Source organism: Sus scrofa, chromosome 1 (genome assembly GCF_000003025.6).
Source record: "Sus scrofa isolate TJ Tabasco breed Duroc chromosome 1, Sscrofa11.1, whole genome shotgun sequence".
NCBI lineage: Eukaryota > Metazoa > Chordata > Mammalia > Artiodactyla > Suidae > Sus > Sus scrofa.
In genome coordinates this window covers 57,980,272-58,005,989 of record NC_010443.5, presented here as the reverse complement: position 1 = coordinate 58,005,989, position 25,718 = coordinate 57,980,272, and the positions used below count along the sequence as shown (strand labels likewise).

General features: G+C 41.6%; 1 protein-coding gene across 9 annotated transcripts in view; it reads left to right on the top strand.

Moving 5' to 3' along the window:
* BACH2 (BTB domain and CNC homolog 2) overlaps window positions 1-25,718 on the top strand; it is a 400,538-nt gene that overhangs the window by 275,751 nt on the left and 99,069 nt on the right. For all 9 annotated transcript variants that reach the window (XR_002343529.1, XM_021090103.1, XM_021090081.1 and 6 more), the window contains one exon: window positions 15,439-15,693. Coding sequence is in view for 8 of the 9 variants with exons in the window: in XM_021090081.1 (XP_020945740.1) it covers window positions 15,439-15,693 (255 nt within the window). In the remaining variant the exon portion in view is untranslated. The remainder of the gene's footprint in view (window positions 1-15,438; window positions 15,694-25,718) is intronic.

Below are 25,718 nucleotides of genomic sequence, written 5' to 3'. Positions count from 1 at the left end.
ACCATCACCCAACCACTGACAGTAATCATGTATCTTAGCCTGGTGTGGAGTCCCTTTCACGCACTGGTTTCAAAGCATATAATTCTTTCATCTACTTTTTTTTTTGGCCACGCCCAAGGCATGCTGAGTTTCCCTGGACCAGGGATGGAACCTATATCACAGCAGTAACCAGAGCCACAGCAGTGACAAGACCAGATCCTTAACCTGCTGAGCCACCAGGGAACTCCGTCATGTACTTTTTGAGATGATGGTGTATGCACCAAGCCATAGCCTCCTCCCTGGCTCCTGAAGAGCATTGTGTCACCTTACGTCACTGTAGGGAGACTCAGGCAGGAGGAGGTGACTTGATTGTATAGCCACCCCTCCAAGACAGCTTCTGAGAACCTGTCCTGCCCACCAGAGCCCTCCTTGCAGGGAGCAGGGTGGGAAGAGAGCAAGATGTTGAACTACTGTTCAGTCCCGGTGGACACTTGCGTTCCATTGATAGGAGCAAATTGGCCCTTGAGTCATCCTTCCTTTGAGTTGACTTCTTTTTAAGGGGAAAAAAATCTTACATGGTTATTGGGCAAGGCTTCCTCTGTTTTTTCCTCTCTCCCCAAAGTTACAGGATGGCATTCTCCCTTCCAGCCAGCTGTGTTATTTGGGGCATCTCTGACTTCAAACAAACAAAAAACCCTTTTCAAGACTATAATTAGAGAAGCTATGTTTCAAGTTTTTCCTAAAGTTTCTGTACTTTCATAGAACCACAAAAATTAGAACTAGAAATACCTTGCAGGTCAACTAGTCCATTTCCTCATTTTATAGATAAGGAAGTGGAAGTGCACTGAAGTGATTTGGTTTTGACAAGAGAGAAGATGAAACATGAGATCTGTGAAAAGAGTTTTGTTCAGAAGCAGAAGCCTGGGGCCAAAAGTCTCATCTCTCGAAGGGCCTTGTTCATGTATTCTGCCATTTTTGTAGATTTTTATTGAAAGTGTACCACTTGGTGGAGTTCCTTTGAGGTACAGTGGGTTAAGGATCCAGCATTGTCACTGCAGCAGCTCTGGTTGCCGCTGCGGCGTGGATTTGATCCCTAGCCTGGGAACATCCACATGCCACGGGAGCAGCCAAAAAAAATTTTTTTTTGGTTAGATTTGTTCACCTTTAAGGACCCTTCTGCTTTTAAATTGTAGGCATGTTTTTCCTTTAAAATCCAAGTCTATCCCAGGACCTTTGCAATTAAGTCATTGGACCTGAGACAAGTAACCTGAGTTGTTAACCATTTCCTATAATCTTCATCCTCATGGGGGGGGGGAAGCTGGGGGGGTTTTACATATAAAATATAATGTAGAAGGAGTTCCCTGATGGCCTAGTGATTAAGGATCCAGCACTGTCACCGCCGTGGCACAGGTTCAACCTCTGGTCTGGGAACTTCTGCATGCTGCAAGTGCAGCCTATATATAATATAGATATAGAAAAGTGCATAAGCAAATGTATAATTTAATAAAAAGCAAACTCACATTTGCCTATTACCAATGTCAAGAAAAAGACCCTTATGACAGCACCTCTGGGACCTCCCAGTGCCACTTCCCAGTAACTCTCTCCCTACAGCTGGAACCCCTATTCTGAGTCTTTAGAGTTTCACCACCTATGTATGTATCCATAGATATTGAAGTTTTTGCCCGTTTTTGAACTTGATGGGCATGAAAGTACGATTGTGTGGTTACTTTGTGCCTTGCTTCTCTGGGTCAGCACTCAGCGTGAGCTTTGTGACATTCGTCCGTATCCCATGTGGCGCTAATTTGCTTTGTTTCCTTCCACTGCGTAGATGTGAACATACCTCAGTGTAGTTATTCATTCTGCTACCGGCTGGCACTGTGTTATTTCCAGTGGGGAGTTAAATAACACGGCTGTGAACAGTCTTGGGCAGAGTTCCTGTTACAGGCAGGAGCCTCTCTTGTGTGTAACCCAGGACTGGAATTACTGAGCGGTAGTCTTCAGCCTCGCTAGGTACTGCCAAACTGTTTTCCAAAGAATTTGAACCAACCAGTGTCTGAGGATCCCCACTGCTTTACATCTTCACGAACTCTTGGTACTTGATTCTCACTTTCGAATTCTCTCCAGTGTGATAGATACGTAATAAGTCTTTAATCCTTTAATACCTTTAGATTATTACGTATCCTCTGCTATCCACATTCTGATATATCTTCTAGCTCAGCCTCTGTATCATCCTCTGCCTCTCCAGTTTGCTTTTAAATATGGCAATGCTAGTAGTTGTCACTAATATTTTATGACTGGATATTTTGGAAGTTTGGGTAATTTTTTATTTTGGTCTGTTTATAAGAATAAGTAAAACAACAACATCAACAGCAAAAACTACCCCAAAAGTGGGGCCTATTACGATGGTTCCTAATTTTTTTTTTCAACCGTGCTGTAAAAACCATTGTCACAAACTGTGTCAGTAAATTGAACTTCCTCCTGAAAGGTCAAGGAAAATGGAAGTTTATATTGAAGTACTAGAACCATTCAGAGCTATTAAGGATTTGATGATACAATTGCAAGTGCTTCCTCCTGACAACAGCCTTAAATTTCAGTTCCCCAGGCACTAGCTAGTACGCACGCAGATGGAGTGTTTGAGTAAATAAAGAACAAGGAACGTTTTAGCAGCTCTATGTCAGGCCCTCACTTGAGCTATCTAAGGCATTAGAGTCATTAAGTGACAGGCACTGCAGTTTTCCATTAGAAAATACCGAAATTGGATTGCTTTCCACTTTAAGTAAGAAGTTTGAGTCCTGATGCAATTGAAAAGTGTTTCCAATCCCAAAGTAATAACTTAGTAATTTTAATGGCACTGTGCACTCTAAAATGTCTATAGACTTGATAACTTTCTTTTACAAAAACTAACCCTTATAATTTCATAGTAAATAACTTTAAAAAAAAGCATGCTTGACAAGAGCAGAAATTTACTCAGCAATTACTAAATAATTTAGTGTTTGATTCACAGAAGTATTTACTTAATGCACTGTTTCTAGGGGAAATGTGGTTGGAATTTCAAGTGAAATGCTTTATAATTTGGTCTTTTTCATTACCTGCAAAGCATATTCATTTCTTTTCATCTGAAACGTTCTAGACATGACAGGTTGTCTGAAAATTTTTAACATTCTACTTTTTTGTGAATTGCAGCTTTTCAGATTTCCCACTGTAGATTTTTTTTCTTTTTTTGGCTTTTTTGATTTCTACTTTTAACTTCAGCACTATAAGAGTTAGACATTTTAATTTCTGAATATGACCCAATAATGAATGAAGAGTGAATGAGTGAGTTAATGAGTCTGTGTTCATTAATACTACACCTTGAAGTGATAAGAATTGTGTTCTGTGTAGGTTTTTTAAGGGAATGAACATACTATGATAAAATGATAGTAATTAATTTTTACTGCTGAACCATATGATAAGATGATTGGGATGTACGTGTGTGTACATGTGCAGCTGGGGTTTTTTGGCCTACAAAAAGAAGAATGAGATCCAGCCAAAACCCAAATCGGAACCTTTGGAAAGCTTCCTTACAATCTGATTTCAGCTAATGTCTGCACACTTTAACACATTGTCTAATGCTTAGCATAAAGACTGGCTGTCAGGATCCTATATGCTATTCTGGGCTGTTACTCACTACAAAGAATTTCATTCTTAGATCCCAGGGGTCCTGCTACAGATTTCAGGATTTGCTGCATTGGCGGGGGCGGGGAGGAATGTTTTTTGATATTAGTAAGGCAAGTGCAAAAAAGAAGATGTAGTAGGACATAGTGCAATGATAGAAGAAACAGAACTCAGGTTGGGTCCGTCAAAAACAGACAAATGAGGAGTTCCTAGTAGAGCACCTTTGATTACTGTAGCACGGGAAGGGCTGACTGATTTCTAAAAGAAGAAGGCAAATAGTATGTTCCATTATGCTTGAAGAGGGGCCAACAGGGAAGGGTGTGAGAAGCTCCAGTAAGAATGTAAAAGCCAAGAGCCACAGAGTGGGGTTGGCATGGCATAAGGAAGGATTATCGAGGAATAATGTGGTAAAATCAAGAAAATCCTCAGACAGGTTAAAGTCTAGCAATAGCTTCATGGGAATGATAGATTTTTTCTTCATTTTTGTTATATTCACTAGCTCACTGTGTTTTTTAGATTCCATGTGTAAGTGATACCATACAGTATTTGTCTTTGTCTGATTTATTTCATTTAACACGCAAGTCCAAGTCCATGCATGCTGCTGCAAATGGCAAAATTTCATTCTTTTTATGACTGAGTGATATTCCATTGTATATATGTGTGTCACATATTCTTTATCCATTCACGTGCCGATGGACCTTAGGTTGTTTCCATGTCTTGGCTGTTGTAACTAGCACTGCTATGAACAATAGGGTGCATGTATCTTTTTGAATTATAGTTTTCTCCGGATAGGTGCCTAGGAGCGGGATTGCTGGATCACATTGTAGTTCGGTGTTTGGTTTTTTAAGGGAACTCTATTCTGTTTACCAAAGTGGCTGCACCAATTTACATTCCCAGTAGTGTAAGAGGTTCCCTTTTTTTTAATAGTTATTTCCCCAATACAATTTTCTTTTTTCTACTGTACAGCATGGTGACCCAGTTACACATTCTATTTTCACACGTTATCATGCTCCATCGTAAGTGACTAGACATAGTTCCCAGTGCTACACAGCAGGATCTCATTGCTAATCCAGTCCAAAGGCAATAGTTTGCATCTGTTAACCCCAAGCCCCCCAACCACCCCACTACCTACCCCTCCCCCTGGCAACCACAAGTCTATTCTCCAAGTCCATGATTTTCTTTTTTGTGGAAAGGTTCATTTGTGTTGTATATTAGATTCCAGATATAAGTGATATCATATGGTATTTGTCTTTCTCTTTCTGACTTAATTCACTCAGTATGAGAGTCTCTAGTTCCATCCATGTTGCTCCAAATGGCATTACTTATTCTTTTTTACAGCTGAGTAGTATTCCATTGTGTATATATACCACATCTTCCTAATCCAGTCATCTATCAATGGTCATTTGTGTTGTTTCCATGTCTTGGCTATTGTGAATAGTGCTGCAATGAACATGTGGGTGCATGTGTCTCTTTTAAGTAGAGTTTTGTCTGGATATATGCCCAAGAGTGGGATTGCTGGGTCATATGAAAGTTCTATGTATAGATTTCTAAGGTACCTCCAAACTGTTCTCCATAGTGGCTGTACCAGTTTACATTCCCACCAACAGCGCAGGAGGGCTCCCTTTTCTCCACACCCTCTCCAGCACTTGTTATTTGTGGATTTATTAATGATGGACCTTCTGACTGGTGTGAGGTGATATCTCATGGTAGTTTTGATTTGCATTTCTCTTATAATCAACGATGTTGAGCATTTTTTCATGTGTTTGCTGGCTATCTGTATATCTTCCTTGGAGAAATGTCTATTCAGGTCTTTTGCCCATTTTTCCATTGATTGATTGGCTTTTTTGCTGTTGGGTTGTATAAGTTGTTTATATATTCTAGAGATTAAGCCCTTGTCGGTTGCATCATTTGAAACTATTTTCTCCCATTCTGTAAGTTGTCTTTTTGTTTTCTTTTGGGTTTCCTTTGCTGTGCCAAAGCTTGTCAGTTTGATTAGGTCCCACTGGTTTATTTTTGCTCTTATTTCTGTTGCTTTGGGAGACTGACCTGAGAAAATATTCATGATGTTGACATCAGAGAATGTTTTGCCTATGTTCTCTTCCAGGAGTTTGATGGTGTCTTGTCTTATATTTAGGTCTTTCAGCCACTTTGAGTTTACTTTTGTGCATGGTGTGAGGGTGTGTTCTAGTTTCACTGATTTGCATGCAGCTGTCCAAGTTTCCCAGCAATGCTTGCTGAAAAGACTGTCTTTTTCCCATTTTATGTTCTTACCTCTTTTGTCAAAGATTAATTGACCATAGGTCCCTGGAGGGTTCCCTTTTCTCCACACGCTTTCCAGCACTTGTTATTTGTAGACTTTTTGAGGATGGCCATTCTGACTGGTGTGAGGTGATATTCTGATTTGCATTTCTCTAGTAATTTAGTAATGTTGAGCATCTTTTCATGTACCTGTTGGTCATCAGTATGTCTTCTTTGGAGAAATATCTATTCCTGCCTATTTTTTATTGGGTTTCTTCTTTTTTGGTTTTTTGTTTGTTTGTTTTAATGTTGAGCCATATAAGCTGTTTGCATATTTTGGATATTAATCCCTTGTTGTTCACATCATTTGCAAATATTTTCTCTCATTTCATAGGTTGTCTTTTTGTTTTGTCAATGGTTTCCTTTTCTGTGAGAAAGCTTTTAAGTTTAATCAGGTCCCATTTGTTTATTTTTGCTTTTATTTCCTTTGCCTTGGGAGACAGATCTAAAAAAATACTGCTACAATTTATGTGAAAGAGTGTTCTGCCTGTTTTCTTCTACAATTTTTATGGTTTTTGGTCTCACATTTAAGTCTCTAATCCATTTCGAGTTTATTTTTATATGTGTTGTGAGAAAATGTTACAATTTCATTCTTTTATGTGTAGCTGTCCAGTTTTCTCAGTGCCACTTATTAAAGAAACTATCTTTTCTTCATTGTATATTCTCGCCTCCTTTGTTGTAGAGTAACTGACATTATGTGTGTGGGTTTATTTCTGGGCTCTCTATTCTGTTCAATTGATCTGTGTGTCTGTTTTTGGCCAATATCATACTGTTTTGAAGACTGTAGCTTTGTATAGTCTGAAATGAGGGAGCATGATTCTTCCAGCTCTGTTCTTCTTTCTCAAGATTGTTTTGGCTATTTGGGGTCTTATGTGTTTTCACACAAATTTTAAAATTAATTGTTCTAGTTCTGTGAAAAAATGCCATTGGTAATTTGATAAAGGTTTTATTGAATCTGTAGATTGCCTTGGATAGTATGCTCATTTTAACAATATTAATTCTTCCAGTCCTAGAACACAGTGTATCTTTGTGTCATCTTCAGTTTCTTTCATCAGTGTCTTATAGTTTTCCCAGACAGGCCTTTTACCTCCTTAATTAAGTTTATTCCTAGGTATTTTATTCTTTCTGATGCTGTGGCAAATGGGATTGTTTCCTTAATTTCTCTTTCTGATATTTTGTTAGTATATAGAAATACAACAAATTTCTGTATATTGACTTAGTATCCTGTAACTTTACCATTTTCATTGTTGAGCTCTAGTAGTGTTCTGGTGATGTCTTTAGGATTTTCTATGTATAGCATCATGTCATCTGCAAATGATGACAGTCTTACTTCTTCCTTTCCAATATGGATTTCTTTTATTTCTTTTCCTTGTCAGATTGCTGTGACTAGGACTTCCAAAACTATGTTGAATAAAAGTGGTGGGAGTGGGCATCCTTGTCTTGTTCCTGATCTCAGAGGAAAGCTCTCAGCTTTTCACTATTGAGTAGATGTTAGCTGTGGGTTTGTATATATGACCTTACTATGTAGGCATTTTCCCTCTATGTCCACTTTGTGGCGTTTTTATCATAAATGGATGTTGAGGAAATGATAGGTTTGAGATTATACCACTTGATGAACAGATCAGATATGTCTCAAATGTCTTCTAAAACTCTCTGGAAGGTTTAATGCAAAAAAATTAGGCATCCATGTTCATGTGACTATCATAGTCTGCTTCAGTGACTCAGGGTGCATATATTGTCTATGTCCTTTATTTTCCCAAACTTACCCTATTAGGAGGATATGGAGTCTTTTCTTGAAGCCTCCCAGCTGCCTTAGAGCCAGAAAGACCATCTTACTTGTGGACTAGAATCTGAGACTCCACCCACTGCCTTGGCTTCACCACTATTGATGACTGTTCCTGCCTGGTGGGGTGGAACTCCATACTGGGGTCCCCGGTGATGTATTCTTTTGCTTTATACTCCCTTGTTCAGTCATGCTTCCCAGAACAAACTTGGATATCCTGGATTGGAGGTGCTCATGGCATCAGCTCCACATATTGTGCCAGAATGTCCTCCTGGGTTTGGATTCCCCCCTTCCTAAAGATCACTTCCAGGGACTTACTCCCCTCCTTTTACTCAGGGATACCATGGTCTATCCTGACAGATCTTCCTAACTTGAAACCTGTGGGAGCAGGGGTTAGGGTCCTGGTTCCTTCTCTCCCAGAAAGCTTTGGTTTCTTCCTGTATATTGTCCACCCCACTTCCTGTAACCAGCTCTACAGAGGCATGTTTTTTAAAAAACCATTAAAAAAAATAAAAGAGGATATATAAATGGTCTTTATAAGGTCAAAGAAAGCCAGCTTCTCTAAACTGAAATGACAGTAATCCCGTGCCCTGTGATCAAGTAGGTATTTCTTTTATAGGCTTAGATTATAGAATTGTAGATCTGTAAGAACTTCGCTAATCTTCTAGTCCAGACTTCTCATTTTACCAACATGGAAGCAGGTCCAGAGAAAGTTAGGCAGTTTATCCCAAATCCACAAAGCTGGTCATTGCCAAAGCTGGACCAAAAGCCCTATACCCCTGGGCCACTCCTCTTTCTACTGCACCTCACTTCATTTCTCTTTCAATTTTCCTTCATTTCATGTTTCACTAAAGAACTTATGACTCTGTGTTCATTATAGCAAGCTCCTCTCTTCTTGTTGTAATAATATCAATCACGCCTAAATAGATTAAGAAAATGAGATGTCTCTTATAAATTTCCAGCTTCTTATGATTTTTTTTTGCATCCTAGAACATTAATTGCTCCACCCAGTTTTGAGTGCTGTCTGCTACATGTAAGCTATTGTAATTTAAAAACAAAACAAATTTTCACACACTAAGAAAACCCAATGTGTTAGGAGAAAGAGTAATAATTTGAGAACCAAGAATGGAGAAAATAAATCAGACAGGAGACCATGTATGGGAGATAAGAAAATCCTGAAAGATTCCATGGAAAAGAAGCCAGAATAGAAAAATTTGTCTTCTTATTAGACAGCAAAGAATTTAACAATACTTAGCGAGTCATAGATAGAAGTCATGTAAACTTAATCTTACCCCATGGCTTATGGTCATTATAACTGAATTGTGTCATTAGAACACTATTCTTACTGCATTAAAAATTATTAGATAATAAGGCTCATGGATATATTTTCCTTTTATTGGAATATCAAAGAATTGAAAATTCTTCTTTGCTGATAGATTTTTGTAATTAGGTATTAAAACCCATTTTATAGTAGAGCAGAATTTACACTATATGGTAAGCAATGTGATAAATTATTGTTTGTACAGTGTATAAGATAATGATAACATAAGAATAAATCCAGGATTTTTGCTTCCAGCCAAGATGGAGTAACAAGTACTAGATTTATCCTCTCACTTGAAACAACAATAAAAACAGATGAAATATATGAAACAATGGCTTTCAAGACATTGGACACCAAGCAACAGAAAACATTGACCCTCAAGAGAAGGAAAACAAAGCTGAACCCAGCTTAGCGTTTTGAGAGTGTTTTCAGGCCATGGCACAGGAAAGAAGACCCAAAGAAGGGCCTGGCTGACTTCTGAGTTAAGGAGATAGATCTAATAGTCTGGAGAGACTGCAGGTGGCTGGGGTTCAGAAAACAGGGTACAGAGAAGAGAGAGCTGAAGAGAGAGTAAATTCCAGGGATCTAGGGTTTCCCTTAACTATTCTGAAGAGTTCTCATTAGGACATGTATGTAAAGAAACTACTAAAAAAAAAGCGGGGGGGGAGGGAGAGAGATATCCAAAACAATTAGAAAGAGCAGTACTCAGAGCTTACAGAGGGCCAGGAATAACACCTGTTCTTTCCAGCCAGACTAGAAGACCCACCATTCAAGGGGCACTGGGTAAAGTACTCAGAAGTGCCTTGAATCAGTAGTTGGGAATAAGGAGCCCTAGAGTAAATGCTGCTGTTCCCACTTAGCAGATCTCAAAAGCAAAACATGAAGCATCAAACTGTTTCCTTATAACTCAACTGTGTCCTAGAAAAAAGCTTAAGAACATTTATAGGGACACAGAAATATTAAACATCCAACAAGGTAAAATTCACAATGTCTGGCATCCAATCAAAAGTTTCCAGGCATGCACAGAAGCAGGAATGAAGGGAAATACCGGTCAATTGAAACCGAACCAGAACTGACAGGAATGTTAGAATTAATTATTATAACTAATACCAAATTTTCAGGAAGTTATAGGAATGATTGAATATCTTAAATAGAGTCATGAAAGATATTTTTTTTCTTTTTTTCTTTTTTTTTTTTTTTTTTGTCTTTTTTGCTATTTCTTGGGCCGCTGCCGCGGCATATGGAGATTCCCAGGCTAGGGGGTCCAATTGGAGCTGTAGCCTCCGGCCTACGCCAGAGCCACAGCAACGCAGGATCCGAGCCGCGTCTGCAACCTACACCACAGCTCACGGCAACGCCGGATCGTTAACCCACTGAACAAGGGCAGGGACTGAACCCGCAACCTCATGGTTCCTAGTCGGATTCGTTAACCACTGCGCCACAACGGGAACTCCTGAAAGATATTTTTAAAAGACCAAAATTAAACTTTCAGAGGTAAGAACCACAGTTTGTGAGATGAAAATTACTGTGAAAGGAATTAAGGTCAAATTAGGAAACAGGGAAAATATTTGGCAAAAATATTTGAAGAAATAATGGCTGAAATATTTCCAAATTTGATGAAAACTATAAAACCACCCATCTAAGAAGCTCAAGAATAATGAAAAAACTACATCAAGGCACATCATAATCAAATTGTTCAAAGACAAGTGATAAAGATAGAATCTTACAAGTAGCTAGAGGGGGAAACATGATATAGAGAGAAGCAAAAGTAAGGAGGAAGGCATATTTTTCGTTAGAAATCATGCACATGAAAAGACAGTGCAATGACATCTTTCCAAGTGCTGAAAGGGAAGAAACTCATCAATGTAGAATCCAGCCCACAAAAATAACTTTCAAAAATGAAGGCAACAGACATCTTAAGACAAACAAATGCTATTGTAGACTGAATGTTTATGTTCTTCCAAAAGTCATATATTGAAGCCCCAACCCTCAATGTGATGGTATTTGGAGGAGGGGCCTTTGGGAGGTAATTATGTTTAGATGAGGTCATAAGGACTAGAAGCCCTATAATGAGATCAGTGTTCTCAATAAAAAAGAGAGACCAGGAGTTCCCATCGTGGCGCAGCGGAAATGAATCCAACTAGGAACCGTGAGGTTGTGGGTTTGATCCCTGGCCTCACTCAGTGGGTTAAGGATCCAGCGCTGCTGGATCCAGCTCCAATTAGACCTCTAGCCTGGGAACCTCCATATGCCACGGGTGTGGCTCTAAAAAAAGGACAAAAAGTCCAAAAAAAAAAAAAAAGAGAGAGACAGAGAGACCAGATCTTTCTCTCTCTTTGCCATACAAGGACACAATTAGAAGGTGCTATCTGTAAGCCCAGAATAGACTCCTTACCATGGAACCACATAGGCCAGCACCTTGATCTTGGATTTCCCAGCCTCCAGAACTGTAAAAACTAAATTCCTGTTGTTAAGCCACCCAGTCTCTGGTCTTTGGCAGCCTGAGCAGACTAAGACACTAGCAAACCCACATTGCAAGTCATATTAGAAGTCTTTCAAATAGAAAGGAAAGGTATGTATGTATGTGTGTGTGTGTATAAGATATATATATATATATATAAAGCCTTTTCTCTTATTGAAATCTCTTTAAAATTGACTGTTTAAACAAAAGTAGTAACAGTGTGTGTGGAATTTATAACATTTGTAGAAGTAAATTACATGACAGCAATAGCACAAAGTCCAGGAAGGGAGAAACGGAAACATACTATTATGAGGTTCTTATACTCTACATTAAGTGGTATAATATCAAAAACTCCAAATATTTAAGGAAAAAAATGAAACCACTTCTACCCAAGCGCTTCTAGAAAATTGAAGAGGAAGAAATCCTTCCCAGTTCATTTTGTGAGACCAACATTACCCTAATACTAAAACCAGGTTTAATATATATGAAGAGTTCCCATTGTGATGCAGTGGAAATGAACACAACTAGTATCCATGAGGATGCGGGTTTGATCCCTGGCCTCGCTCAGTGAGTCAGGGATCTGGTGTTGCTGTGAGCTGTGGTGTAGGTCACAGACATGGCTCAGATCCTGTGTTGCTGTGGCTGTGGTGTAGGCTGGCAGCTATAGCTCAGATTTGACCCCTAGCCTGGGAACTTCAATATTCTGTGAATGTGGCCCTAAAAAGTAATAAATAATTAAACAATATTATTCACTATATTAACATACTAATAAAGAAAAACCGTGATTATATCAGTAGGTGCAGAAAAGGCACTTGGCAAAATTCAGCATCAATTCAAGATTTGAAAAAAACAAAAAATGAAAACCTCCCAGAAAAAAATAGGACTGGAAAGCCTCAGCTAGATAGGTTCTTCAATGAGACACCTATGGTTATTATCATAAATAACAGTGAAAGTCCGAAAATGTTATGTCCCCAACATCAGGAACAAGGCAAGGATGTTTGCTTTTACCACTTTAGTCAACATTGAACTGGAGGTTCTAACCAATGCAATAAGACAAGAAAAAACATTGAAATTATCCAGTTTGGAAAGGAAGTAAAATGTCTTCATTTACAGACAGCATTATTCTCTATATAGAAGAAAATCTGTGGAATCTACCTCCCACTCAAAAAAGGCTATGGGAACTAATAAGCTGGCTAGGCAAAGCTGCAGAATATAAGATCAATCCACAAAAATCATTTATATCTCCATATACTAGCAATGAAAAATCAGAAATTTAAATTAAAATACAAAACTATAATTACATTCAAAATATTAATATCTAGGTATAAATCCGACAAATGATATGGCCTTGGTTTATGCAAAAAAAATTTTTTTTTCTTTCTCTCCTTTTAGGGCCACACCTGTGGCATATGGAGGTTCCCAGGCTAGGGATCCAATCAGAGCTATAGCCGCTGGCCTATGCCACAGCAACAGCAACGACAGATCCAAGCCTCATCTGAAACCTACACCACAGCTCACGGCAACACTGGATCCTTAACCCGCTGATCGAGACCAGGGATCAAACCTGCATCCTCGTGGATGCCAGTCAGGTTCGTTAACCACTGAACCATGATGGGAACTCCAATTTCTGCAAAAATTTTTTAGATATGACATCAGGAGTTCCCACTGTTGTGCAACAGGACTGGCAGTGTCTTGGGAGTGCTAGAATACAGGTTCGATCCCTGGCCCAGCACGGTGGGTTAAGTATCTGGTGTTGCCACGGCTACTGTTTAGGTCAAAACTATGGCTCAGATTTGATCCCTGGCCCAGGAACTCCATATGCTGTGGGGTGGCCAAAAAAGAGGACCAAAAAAAAAAAGATATGACAGCAAAAACATAATCCACTAAAAAATTGCTCAACTGGATTTCATCAAATGAAGAGTTTCTGCTTTTTGAAAAACACTGTTAAGAGAATAAAAAAACAAGCTGCAGACTTAGAAAAAAATATTTGCAAATCACATATCTTTGATAAAGATCTTTTATTGCAAAGAACTTAAGGAAACAACCCAGTAAAAAATGGGCAAAGAATCTAAATAGACATCTCTCCAAAGAAAATAAATAGATGGCAAATAAGCTCATGAAAGATACTCAATATTTTCAGTCATTAGAGAAAAGCAAATTAAAACCACAAAGAGATACCACAGTATACCTATCAGAACAGCCAAAATTAGAAAGACTAACCATACACCTGGTAGCAAAGATGGGACAGAACAGGACTCTCATTCACTACTGTTGAACATGTGAAATGGCACAACCACTTTAGAAAATAGGGGCAGTTTCTTTAAAGGTTAGATTTATACATACTGAATGATCCATATATTCTATCTCTAGGTGTTTACAGGAGAGAAATGGAAGCATGTGTTCATTGAAAGACATATACACTAGTCCATAGCACCTTGATTTGTAATAAGCAGAAGCTGGACACACACAGATATCTATCCATGTATGAACAGAAGGGTGCAAGAGAGAGACTGTTAAGGGGCTTAAAGAGACTTTGGTTGGTGAAGGATATGTTCAGTGTCTTGATGATGGTTTCACAGGTGCCTATAGATGCAAAACATATCAAATTGCATATCGTAAGTATATGCAGTTTATTGTATGTTGACTCTTTAAAAATAAAGAAGAATATAGCCAAAAAAGCAGTAAGAATCACTATTGAAATTCTGTCTGGTATAAACTAAACATTACTGAAAAATGGTTGTGTAAATTAATTATGTTGGGGTTTTTTTTAGTATATCAGTGGACACTTTAAAGCAGAGAATGCTTTTCAGCAGTAATCTTCACTGTTGAATACACGTTTTTTTTTTAACTCTTCATGTGATATGTTGTGTGTCCTTAAAGAGTATGTACATCCATTCTGCTGGGATAATGGCAGCACACAGCCGCTTCTTTTCAAGAGCCTTTTGTGACAACAGTAGCATTATGGGGGCCATGCTTTGTCTTGAAGTGCGGAGGGCAATGGCCATAGCTGGCCATATCTGCTCCTTCATTCACATTCAGTTCAGTTCACATGTGAAATTAATGTATTGTGTTTAGGTATTTACTCTGCTTGGCATCTTAGCCAAATTTTAGCCTAGGAACTCACATGCACTTCATCAAGGCAGCATTGCCAATACTTCAGAATGATTCATTTCCTCTTAACACAAAGCCCAGTTAATACTTGTACTGGGACTCTGTATATGTGAAAGTTCCCTTTCAGTTGGCTAACAACATCAAAACTACCAAGTTTTACAGTATTTATGTGTTTTGAGTGTTTGGGGTGTTCCATTAAAAGGCCTGACTTTATTTGCAGCAACATGGATGGAACTAGAGACTCTCATACTAAGTGAAGTAAGTCAGAAAGAGAAAGATGAATACCATATGATATCACTTATATCTGCAATCTAATATATGGCACAACTGAACCTTTCCACAGAAAAGAAACAAACTCATGGACATGGAGAACAGACTTGGGGTTACCAAGGGGGTGGGGGAGGAAGTGGGATGGACTGGGAGTTTGGGGTTAATAGATGCAAACTATTGCATTTCAAGTGGATAAGCAATGAGATCCTGCTGTAGAGCACAGAAAACTATATCCAGTCACCTGTGATGGAACATGATAGAGGATAATGTGAGAAAAAGAATGTATGTATATGTAAAACTGGGGCACCTTCCTGTACAGCAGAAATTGGCAGAACATTGTAAATCAACTGTAATTTAAAAAAAAAAAGACCTGGCTTTGTGTCCATGGGGTAAAACCCACCCTTCCAGATCATTTTCTGAGCTCTTGACGCTAGCTGGGCGTGAAGATGCTAACGGGCAATCCACTCATTTTGGCTTGGCTCTGGGCAGTGGTTCTTTCTCAGTCTCTCTCTGATTCAGGAAGCTGTGGTGACCCAGGCTTGCTTGCTTTCTTTCTTTCAGGGTGTGAACGGCATGTCTGTGGATGAGAAGCCTGACTCCCCCATGTATGTGTATGAGTCCACAGTCCACTGCACCAACATCCTCCTGGGCCTCAATGACCAGCGCAAAAAGGATATTCTCTGTGACGTGACTCTGATCGTGGAGAGGAAGGAGTTTCGGGCCCACCGGGCTGTGCTGGCCGCGTGCAGTGAATACTTCTGGCAGGCGCTGGTTGGACAGACGAAACATGACTTGGTGGTCAGCTTGCCTGAGGAGGTACAGTAGTTTGGTTTGTTGGTGTGGTTGCTAGCGGAGGCTTACTGACTTGGGGCCAGGTGGCTGGGGAGAACCCGGAAGGTAGGCCCTGTGCCACATGCCGCTCGGGGGCTGATGATCAAGTCACCCACACGTTAGCTTTGTGGCGTAACCAGTTTCTATTTGATGCGTTTCAAGTCTCGGAGGCATGAATCTGAACCTCACCTGTGGCTCACAGCCCCTTGCAGTTTCTAGTTCACTTACCCTTCGGGTTTTGAGTAGTTCGACCGAAGTTTGGTACAGTCCTAGGAGTAGGATCTGAATCACTGGGACTGTCGTGATGATTTTTCTCTTTCAAATGGTTGAAGGAACGCTTGGTTTCCCTTGAGAGTAAAAGAATGAAAGTATTCACAGCCCCTTCCTTGCCTGGGGGAGTGGGGGAAGTAAAAAGCCAGCAGTAATTTTCACAGTTAATATAGTAAGATTCTAAGAAGTGTAAACTAGCTTTTCTCACCATTGTTGAAAATACCCTGCGCAGGTTTCTTAAATACTTCTGGTAATCCAGTCATTTCTGTACTCTGGGGACACTAGTAGCTGGACTTGTTCTGTCCAGAGATGACATTCAGTTGGATGGTTGGAGCTGCCAGAACTCAAAAGATGGACTTCACAACAAACCATTAAATGGGTTACCCCTTTGAACTGTGCATATGGTTTCTTGTTTTCCATCATCCTGACTCCTCTTTATTTTTGTGGTACTAAGGATAACATTGAGCAGCCTTAGGCTTTGTGTTCAGGGCCAGAATCATTCCCTGTGCATCAGCACTGTCTATAACATTGGGGCCGCCACTGGCAGTTGCACAGGCTGTGCACTGCACAACTCCCAGGGGTACAGCTCATGCCCGTAGTCTATGCGAAGAGAGCCTCAGTGTTGTGCAGTGATCCACAATCCACAGAGAAGCTCTTCATAGCACCCCTAAGAGAAACCAAAGACCCAATCACCCTGCAGGAGGTGTTAATGAGTACAGCTGGCATTAAATCCCCGAGTCACAGACCCACTGCCTCCAAAGACCTGGCAAATCACGTAAATGAGTGAAGCAGTTTGTGTATAAGAAGTAGGAAGTAGGAGTTCCCGTCGTGGCGCAGTGGTTAACGAATCCGACTAGGAACCATGAGGTTGCGGGTTCGATCCCTGCCCTTGCTCAGTGGGTTAACGATCCAGCGTTGCTGTGAGCTGTGGTGTAGGTTGCAGACGCAGTTCGGATCCCGCGTTGCTGTGGCTCTGGCGTAGGCCAGTGGCTACAGCTCCGATTCAACCCCTAGCCTGGGAACCTCCATATGCCGAGGGAGCGGCCCAAGAAATAGCAACAACAACAAAAAAGACCAAAAAAAAAAAAAGTAGGAAGTAGCGGGGCAATCACTGGCTCCACAGAAAGACATTCAATTTCAATATAAAAAACAAACAAGCAAACAAGATATGTGGAAGTCAGAGGGGTACCAGATCCAGTCCCTTGTCAAGGAATTTCTACTGTTAATCTTGCATAGTAGGAGAGTGGCCGGCTGACAAAGTGAGGGCTACATAGGCATTTTCACATTAATATTCCTTATTATGTATCCACGGAGTTCCCTAGTGGTGCAGCAGGTTAAGGATCCAACATTGTCATTGCTGTGGCTCAGGTTTGATTCCTGGCCTGGGAACTTCTGCATGGATGTATACGAAAAAAAAAAAAAAAAAAAAAACCATTACTACTCCTCACACCACTGGCAAGTAGATACCTAAAAAGATCCCAGTAGCAGAAGCAAAAGGAAAAATCAGTCGAGGATAATGAAGTGGGGGCTGGGGTAGGGAGGGACATGCCTAAGTACCAAGTTATGTGGGAAGGCCCAGGAATGGCAGCTGCGTGTGACCTGCTGATCCTGAGCTGAATTGTCCTCATCTGCATTAATGGGCGAATATTTAACCCGTCAATAGGTGAGAAGATTAAGTATGAAAGTTCATATTTAAGAGTTTCCTGGTGGCCTCCAGGGTTAAGGACCAGGGGTTGTCACTGCCATGGTGTGGGTTGGATCCCTGGCCCAGAAACATGGGTGCATGCCATGGATGCAGTCAAAAAAAAGTTTACATTTAAACTGGTAGACATTTGTCAAATGTAAGATCCTTCTTCTCTAGAGAGGCAGCAAGAGTGCCTTTTGAATTTACTCTAACTCTAGAATCCTCTGAAAATATCTGAAAAACTAGTAATTACCCAGAATGTTTTTAGGAAGGAGGTGGAGTTCACCGTTGCTTTATTATTTGTTATCTCTTTGAGAGCCACCTCGTTTTTATGTTTTTCACTGGTTTCCAAAAAAAAATAGATTATATTAAAATATATTTACAAATGAAAAACCACAATTTATGCAATCTCTCTCCTATGACTGCTGACCCCACCTGGAGACTCCTTGGACCATGTGTCCTAAGCACGGGCCTGCCCCCAATCAGCTCTGTGATCCTGGTCTAGTCAGTTAACCATTCTGAGCCCCAGTTCTTACCTGTAAAAAAAACAAACAAACCTAGAATTCTGAAGTCCCAGAGCTCCCTGACTAGCACCCGTGAGGACGCAGGTTCAATCCCTGGCCTCCCCCAGCGGGTTAAGGATCTGCTGTTGCATGAGCTGTGATGTAGGTTACAGACACAGCTCAGATCTGGCGTTGCTGTGGCTGTGGCATATGCCAGAGGCTGCAAGCTCCAATTTGACCCCTAGCCGGGGAACCTCCATATGCTGAGAGTGCGACCCTAAAAAGACAAAAATAAATAAATAAATAAAATTCTGAAGTCCTTAAATATTTATCATAATACAATAATTCCAAGGCAGTAAAATCTAACCTATAAGTTTCTTTTAAGATCAAACCCCTGATAATCCCTTATTTCCTTGGCTCTGAGCTCTCTTTGGAGAGGAGTGCTCTATAGATGCCACACAAAAATCTGCTATGTGATCTTTTTGATTAGGTTCCAGTGAAGTGAGAACATGCTAAGTGTTGACTTTCTTCCTTCCTAGTCATGGAAGATGGTTTCTCTCCTTACATCATCTGCATCTCCAAACCATTAAAACATTGTGGTTATTCCTGTGCCTGAAACCTTCAGATATAATGAGACACTTCTCTTTTTCTTCCTATGAAACGTGAATTCCTCTTGTCAGTAACCCCGCTCTAAGCATCTTTCTGGTGCGGCCAGCAAGCCAGCCCCCACGGTGTTTTTCTTGGTGGGCCTGTAATAGTTTCTGAGGCCTCCCTTCCAAGAGCCCCTCCCTCTGCTCTGAGCCCCTTCCTGCAGCTCCAAGCACCAGGCATTGTTTTCTCTCATTGCTGTGTGCTGGCTGAAAGGTCCTTGCAGGCTCTGTGATCATTGTCCCACTTAGCTCAGTGAATGACTTCATAGAATTTGAATTAAGTGGTAAATCAACAAACATCCCAAACACTACCTTGGAAAGAAGCTGCCTGGAACTAACTGGCATTTGGTTCATATGATGACAGAAAAAGCATTTGATTAGCTCCTGGGAAATCTTTAAACTTCATCATCATCCATCACGAAATCACCTTCTGGCCCTGTCCCAGGCTTGTTCACACTTGGCTCACCTCTGGCTCCCTGGCCAGCCACCTGCTGAGCTTTTCAGGGCCCAGCTGTGTGGCCGAGTCTGAGAGTCTTTAGCATTGTCTTTGAGCTATGAAACTTCCAGTTACTGCTGTGCTCCTGCTCCCTGGCTCAGTCAGCTCTGGCCTGCAGCTGCAGTTCTACCCCCAAATCCTGGCTCCTGACGGCAACGCCATTACCTGCAAAGCAGAGCCAACCACAGTGCCCAGTGCAGCCTCTCGGCTAAAGTGGGGAAAGGCAAAAATAGAGGCCTCTTTCTGGAAGTCAGGCAGTAGTGGAATTGTCTTGGTTGTGGAATGAATGACAGATAGTCTCTAGGATTTCTATGACCTGAGTGTTGACTCCTCATTGAAAAGCACTTTCAGGAGTTCCTGTTGTGGCTCAGTGGTTAACGAATCCGACTAGGAACCATGAGGTTGTAGATTCGATCCCTGACTTTGCTCAGTGGGTTAAGGATCCCACAGCGTTGCTGTGAGCTGTGGTGTAGGTCGGCAGACACGGCTCGGATCCCACGTTGCTGTGGCTCTGGTGTAGGCTGGTGGCTACAGCTCCGATTTGACCCCTAGCCTGGGAACCTCCAAGTGCTGCGGGAGGGGCCCTAGAAAAAGCAAAAAGACAAAAGAAAAAAGAAAAAAAAGAAAAGCACATCCAGGAATGTGTGTCAGCAAATCGTAGGAGATAAGGCTTTGTCCTTGATATGTTCATGAAGTAATGAAATAGAACATCTAATTTATAATTAGTAAGTCTATTTCCTGTTAGAAGATGAAGAGAAAGTGGTGAATGTGCCAAGCCTGGCCAGACTGTTCCTACACTGCTCTTTCAGGTTTAAACCTTCCTCAGCAAACACCTCTTTGGTTATAGTCAGGGTGAGCATTGAGGCTGGATGCCGACCGTGCTGGAAGTGGCACCACAGTGTTGAATTCAGTCTTAGGTGTGTCGTACAGAGGACTGTATATCCTGGTCTGTTATCAGAAAGTCAAAAGATAACAGGTGTTGGCAAGGATTTAGAGAAAAGGGAATCCTTGTGTGCTGTGGTGGGAATGTAGAGCCATTGTGGGAAACAGGATGGAGTTTCCTCAACAAAATAAAAATAAAGTTGCCATGTGGTCCACCAATCCCATTTCTGAGTATAGATCTAAAGGAAATAAAATCTCTATCTCAAAAAGAGGTTCATTGCAGCGCTATTCACAATAGCCAAGATGTGGAAACAACCTAAATATCTGTCAGCAGATAAATAGATTTTTAAAAATGTAGTATATATAAACACACACACAGAGACACATACATACATACACACGCACAATGGAATATTTTTCAGCCTTTAAAAAAAAGAAGGAAATCCTGCTCTTTTCCACAACATGGGTAAACCTGAAGGACATTATGCTGAGTGAAATAAGCCCAACACAGAAAGACAAATCTTGCATATTCTTGCTTATTTCTGGCACCTAAGGAAAAAAGTCAAACTCGTAGTAACAGAAGAGAATGGTGGTTACCAAAGGCTGAGGGTTTGGGCAAAAGGAGAGATATTGATCAAAGGGTACAAACTTTCGGTTATAAGATGAATAAGTTCTAGAAGCGTAATGTACAGCATGGGGACTGTAGTTAATAATAGCGTATTATGATCTTGAAATTTGCGAAGAGAGTAGATCTCAAGTATTCTCACCACAGACACACACGCACACACATACGATAACTGTGGGAGGCAGTGGATACGTTAATTTGTTTATCATGGTAATCATAAACAGGGTACACATCTACCCATGTCACATGTATTCCTTAACTATATACAATGTTCACTTGTGATAAATAAATAAACAAGAGGAGGAGAGGTTATTGCCAAGGCTCGGGCATCTTTCTTTGGGCTTTTTTTCCCTTGTCCCTTCACTCCCTAGAGAATGGCAAGGATTCACACACAGGAATGGCTATAGGTTAGAGGTAACTATGGCCCCTTCAGGTGGACCTGAGGTGTCAATGCATTTCAGACTTCTGCTCACTCCCTGTCTCTACCTCTTGCTTTCCCTCTCTCTTCCACTTTCTCTCTTCCACCATTTTGTGACAGAGCTTGTTTTTGCCATGCTAAACAAAAAGGAAAACTGACCCAGAGGGATTCTGGGAAAAAAAACAACAACAACACAAGATTCGTTGTCAACTGTCCACCACAGGGTACAATAAAGACTGTTCCTGCAGTTGTGCCGCCAAGCACAGAGGCCAGCAAGGAAGTGATGGAATCGTGTTGTCTGAGAGGTTTTAGAGGCTTTGAGAGCTGTTAATGCCTTTGGGATGGCTTAGGCCCAGTCTTTTAAAGAAGCAGTGAGACAGTCATGATTATCTTTGGACAGTCCTTTCAGAGCGCAATACTACAGAAAATGCTCAACACTACGGCCCAGGATGCCAAGAGCATTCAGAGCCTGAACATAACTCCACGGGAGAGGAGCTTTGGCAGAAAACAGTGGGTGAGGTCTTTGGGAAGTGGCATGACCAAGATGAGAAGAGCAGAGCACTCCCCAACCCCAAGCACAGAGTCAGCCCTTGGCCAGCCCCTCACTTACGGTCGAGACAAGACTCTGAAGGAGAAAAGGCAAATTTTAGGAGCTGAGGAGCATCAGCTGTGAGGGGCTGGAAAGACCACAGTCAGGACCTTGGCACTAACTGCATCTGGGGTCTTGAGCAAGCCAGCTGACCTCTTGGAGCTTCTGTTTCCTCATTCATTCATTTATTCATTCATTCAACAACTATTTATCAAAGGCTGTACCAGGAGGCACTATTCTGGGTGCTGCAGGAACGTAATGACCAAAACAGAGCTTAGATTCCAGTCAGGGAGAAGGAGAGACAGACAATTCATAGGAGTTCCCATTGTGGCACAGTGGAAGCAAATCCGGCTGGTATCCATGAGGACGCAGGTTCAATCCCTGGTCTCGCTCAGTGGGTTAAAGATCCGGCGTTGCCACAAGCGGTGGTGTAGGTCACAGATGTGGCTCGGATCCTGAATTGCTGTGGCTGTGGTGTAGGCTGGCAGCTATAGCTCCTATTCAGCCCTTAGCCTGGGAACTTCCTTATACTGCGGGTGGGGCCCTAAAAAGCAGAAAAAAAAAGAAAATAAAGAAAATCCATAACTATGACATGAACTTTGTCAGAGCCATTGAGGAAAATTATACAGGGAGGGCAGTTAAGGAACATGAGGGTACAGGGATACAGGGATTGCAGTTTTATATAAAGTGGTTGAGAAAGGCCTGTTTGAGGGATGACTTTTTAAGAGAGACCTGCAGAAGGTGAGGGAGACAGCCTTGCCGACACCTGGGGGAAGAGTGATCTGGGCAGAAGGAATAGCAAGGAGAAGTCCCTGGGGCTGGAGTGGGCCTGGCTTCTTTGGCCCACATGTGAGGAAGGAGTCCGTGGGAGGAGGCCGTCAGGGAAATTGCAGAGTCACCTTTGGACACGTTACCTTTTTTGAAATGAGCTAGGAGGCCCCTGGAGGGTTTCATGGGAGAAGACAGTTGTGTGTGAAAACAGATGGAAAGAGGGCAAGGGCAGAAGCAGGGAAAACCCTTAAGAGGCTGAGGCAGCAAACAAGCATGACCTGATGGCCTAGACCAGGGCTGTAGCAGAGTGGAGCAGGGATCAGTGTCAGATTCTGGCAACATTTTCAAGACAGAGCTTGTGGGATTATCATGTAGGTTAGATACAGGATGACAGAGAAAGAGAAGAATGAAACTCCAAGGTTTGGGGCCTATGCTGTTGGAAGGGTGGAGTTGCCATTACCTGAGATGGGTGAAGACAGAAGAAAATAGGTTTCAGATGGTGGAGTTGGGGCGGGATCAGGAGTTCTGTTTTGTACATATTAAGTTTGAGATGCCTGTTAACATCTAAATAGAGATGTCTACTTAATAGGAGGCTATACATGACTGAAATTCATGGGAGAAATCTAGCCTGGAGATAGAAGTTTTAATACCAGAGTGTTGGTGATATGGAAAGCAAATAAGTGTAGACAGAAAAAAAGAGAGAGAGAGACAAGTCTTAGGATTGATCCTTGGGTCTTTCCGGAATTAAAGAGGTCAGAGAGGTAAAGAGGAGGCAGCAGAGGAGACCAAGGAGGAGTAACTATTGAAATAGAAGGAAAAGCAAAAAGAATTTAGTGTGTTGTAAGCCAGGTAAAGAAGATATTTCAAAGTGGAGAAAATGATCAGCTATGTCAAGTGTCGATGACAGCCAAGGTGAAGGCTAAAAATTGACCATCCAACAATTTGAATGGAAGCCATTTATAATTTCAGAGGAAGCAATAGAAGCAAGAACCAACTGGGGAGTTCCCGTTGTGGCTCAGCAGTAATGAACCTGACTAGTATCCATGAGGGCACAGATTCCCTGGCCTCTCTCAGTGGGTTAAGGATCCGGCATTGCTGTGAGCTGTGGTGTAGGTCGCAGACTGGCTCAGATCCCGCATTGCTGTGGTTTTGGCATAGGCTGGCGGCTACTGCTCCCATTAGACCCCTAGCCTAGAAACCTCCACATGCCACGGGTGCGGCCCTAAAAAGACAAAAAGAAAAAAAGAAAAAGAACTAACGGAGTTGTGTTCTAGAGAGAAGAAGAGAAGGACTTGAAGAGGTAATGTAAGCTACATTTCTGAGGCCTTTGGAGTTAAAGGGAGCAGAAAGGTGAGCCAGTAGCTGGAGGGAAATAGAGTCAAAAGGGGTTTCATTTCGGTTTTGCTTTTAAGTAGGAAGAAATTCCAGCGCACTTGCCCTCCACAGTAAAGATTCTCAGTCTTGCCCCATATCCAGTTTTCCTCTCTTTCCTGGACACACAGGAAGACCGTGTCTACCATCAGACATGTTGGGTAACTAGATCTAGCCAATAAAACATGAGTGGGAGTCATCTCTGGCCCGAGGCTGTTAAAAGTAGGTGTGAGTTCTTCATTTCTTTCGCATCCATTTAACTGATGTCAGAGAACTCCTAGGTGGTGGAACCGCAACCCAGATTCTTGAGTCACTGTTGGAGAAGAGCCATCTGACTCAAATCAGACTCTGACATGAATGAGGGATCAACTTTTATGTTAAGCCATTAAGATTTGGTGTTTGTTTGTTTGTACAGCAGAGCCATCCTGATTCATCCTTGGGCTGATGGGAAAGTTCCAAAAGAGAGAGGAAACTTGCTGAGACGGGAGACAGAAGGCCAGTCCCTAAACGAGTGCTCTTGAGTACTTGAGAGAGGATGGAATTACTGAGCAAGGAGGCAGATGCACCTTAGCAAGGCTCATCCTTCTGGAAGTTGATGGAGTTGAATAGGATGATTTCTGGAGTCCTAGCTTGAGCTACAGGTTGATGGTCTTTGAATTCTCCTGGGTTCCTGATGGAAAGAAAAAAATTCTGCTGATCAGAAAGAGAGGAGAGATATTTGGGTTGACAGGAAGGGAGAAGCCATGGAGATGGGAGGCAACTGGATCCAGAAAGGAAAGAATCATCGGACTTCAGAAGAGAAGTGAGCTCACTTCTCTTATCTTTGTAAATACTCTCTGACTTTTCAGAAATGGTCTTGTGAGGGAGTTCCCGTCGTGGCACAGTGGTTAATGAATCCGACTAGGAACCATGAGGTTGCGGGTTCGATCCCTGCCCTTGCTCAGTGGGTTAACGATCCGGCGTTGCCGTGAGCTGTGGTGTAGGTTGCAGACGCGGCTTGGGTCCCGCGTTGCTGTGGCTCTGGCGTAGGCTGGTGGCTACAGCTCCGATTGGACCCCTAGCCTGGGAACCTCCATATGCTGCGGGAGCGGCCCAAGAAATAACAAAAAGACAAAAAAAAAATGGTCTTGTGAGAATTCGCAGGAGGTGACAGTTCAAGAGCTATAGAACCGCTGGACTGTTTGATAACCTAGAACATAGGCAGATTGTAGAAGATGCAGATTGTTACTCTAATCATTCATTCTCTAAACCATAAATGCTCCTTAACCATTTCAGAAAGATCTTGGGAAAAAATGTTGTCATTGAATGACCTCAATTTCAACATGAGTGCACAGGGAGTAATAATACTGGTCACCTGCCTGACTCGCAGGGCTGCTGTTCACATTCATGAAATGTGGTAAGTTAAACTTCTTGGAAGGATGGTGCTATATAAACAGAAGGTGCTATTATTCCCGTAAAAGGAAAGCATAGTCTTCCCTGATGAAATGGCTCTTACCTCAGAATCCTCATTAAAAGCTGTGGTGCAATCTTCCAAGTTGCATTAGTGAGACTTGGCAGCAGATGAAAAAAAAGCAAATAAATAATAAGTCAAAATATCCCAGGTAACTATTTGCTGGCAAGTAAGAAGATTTCAAGTCCTAGAATCGTGCTGATAATTTCCAACTGCCTAAAGGCAGAGCTTATTTATAGTAATGCAAAGGTGACTTCTAGCCCTGAAATCTGGGCCTTGGTCTCGGATGGAGGTGCAATAA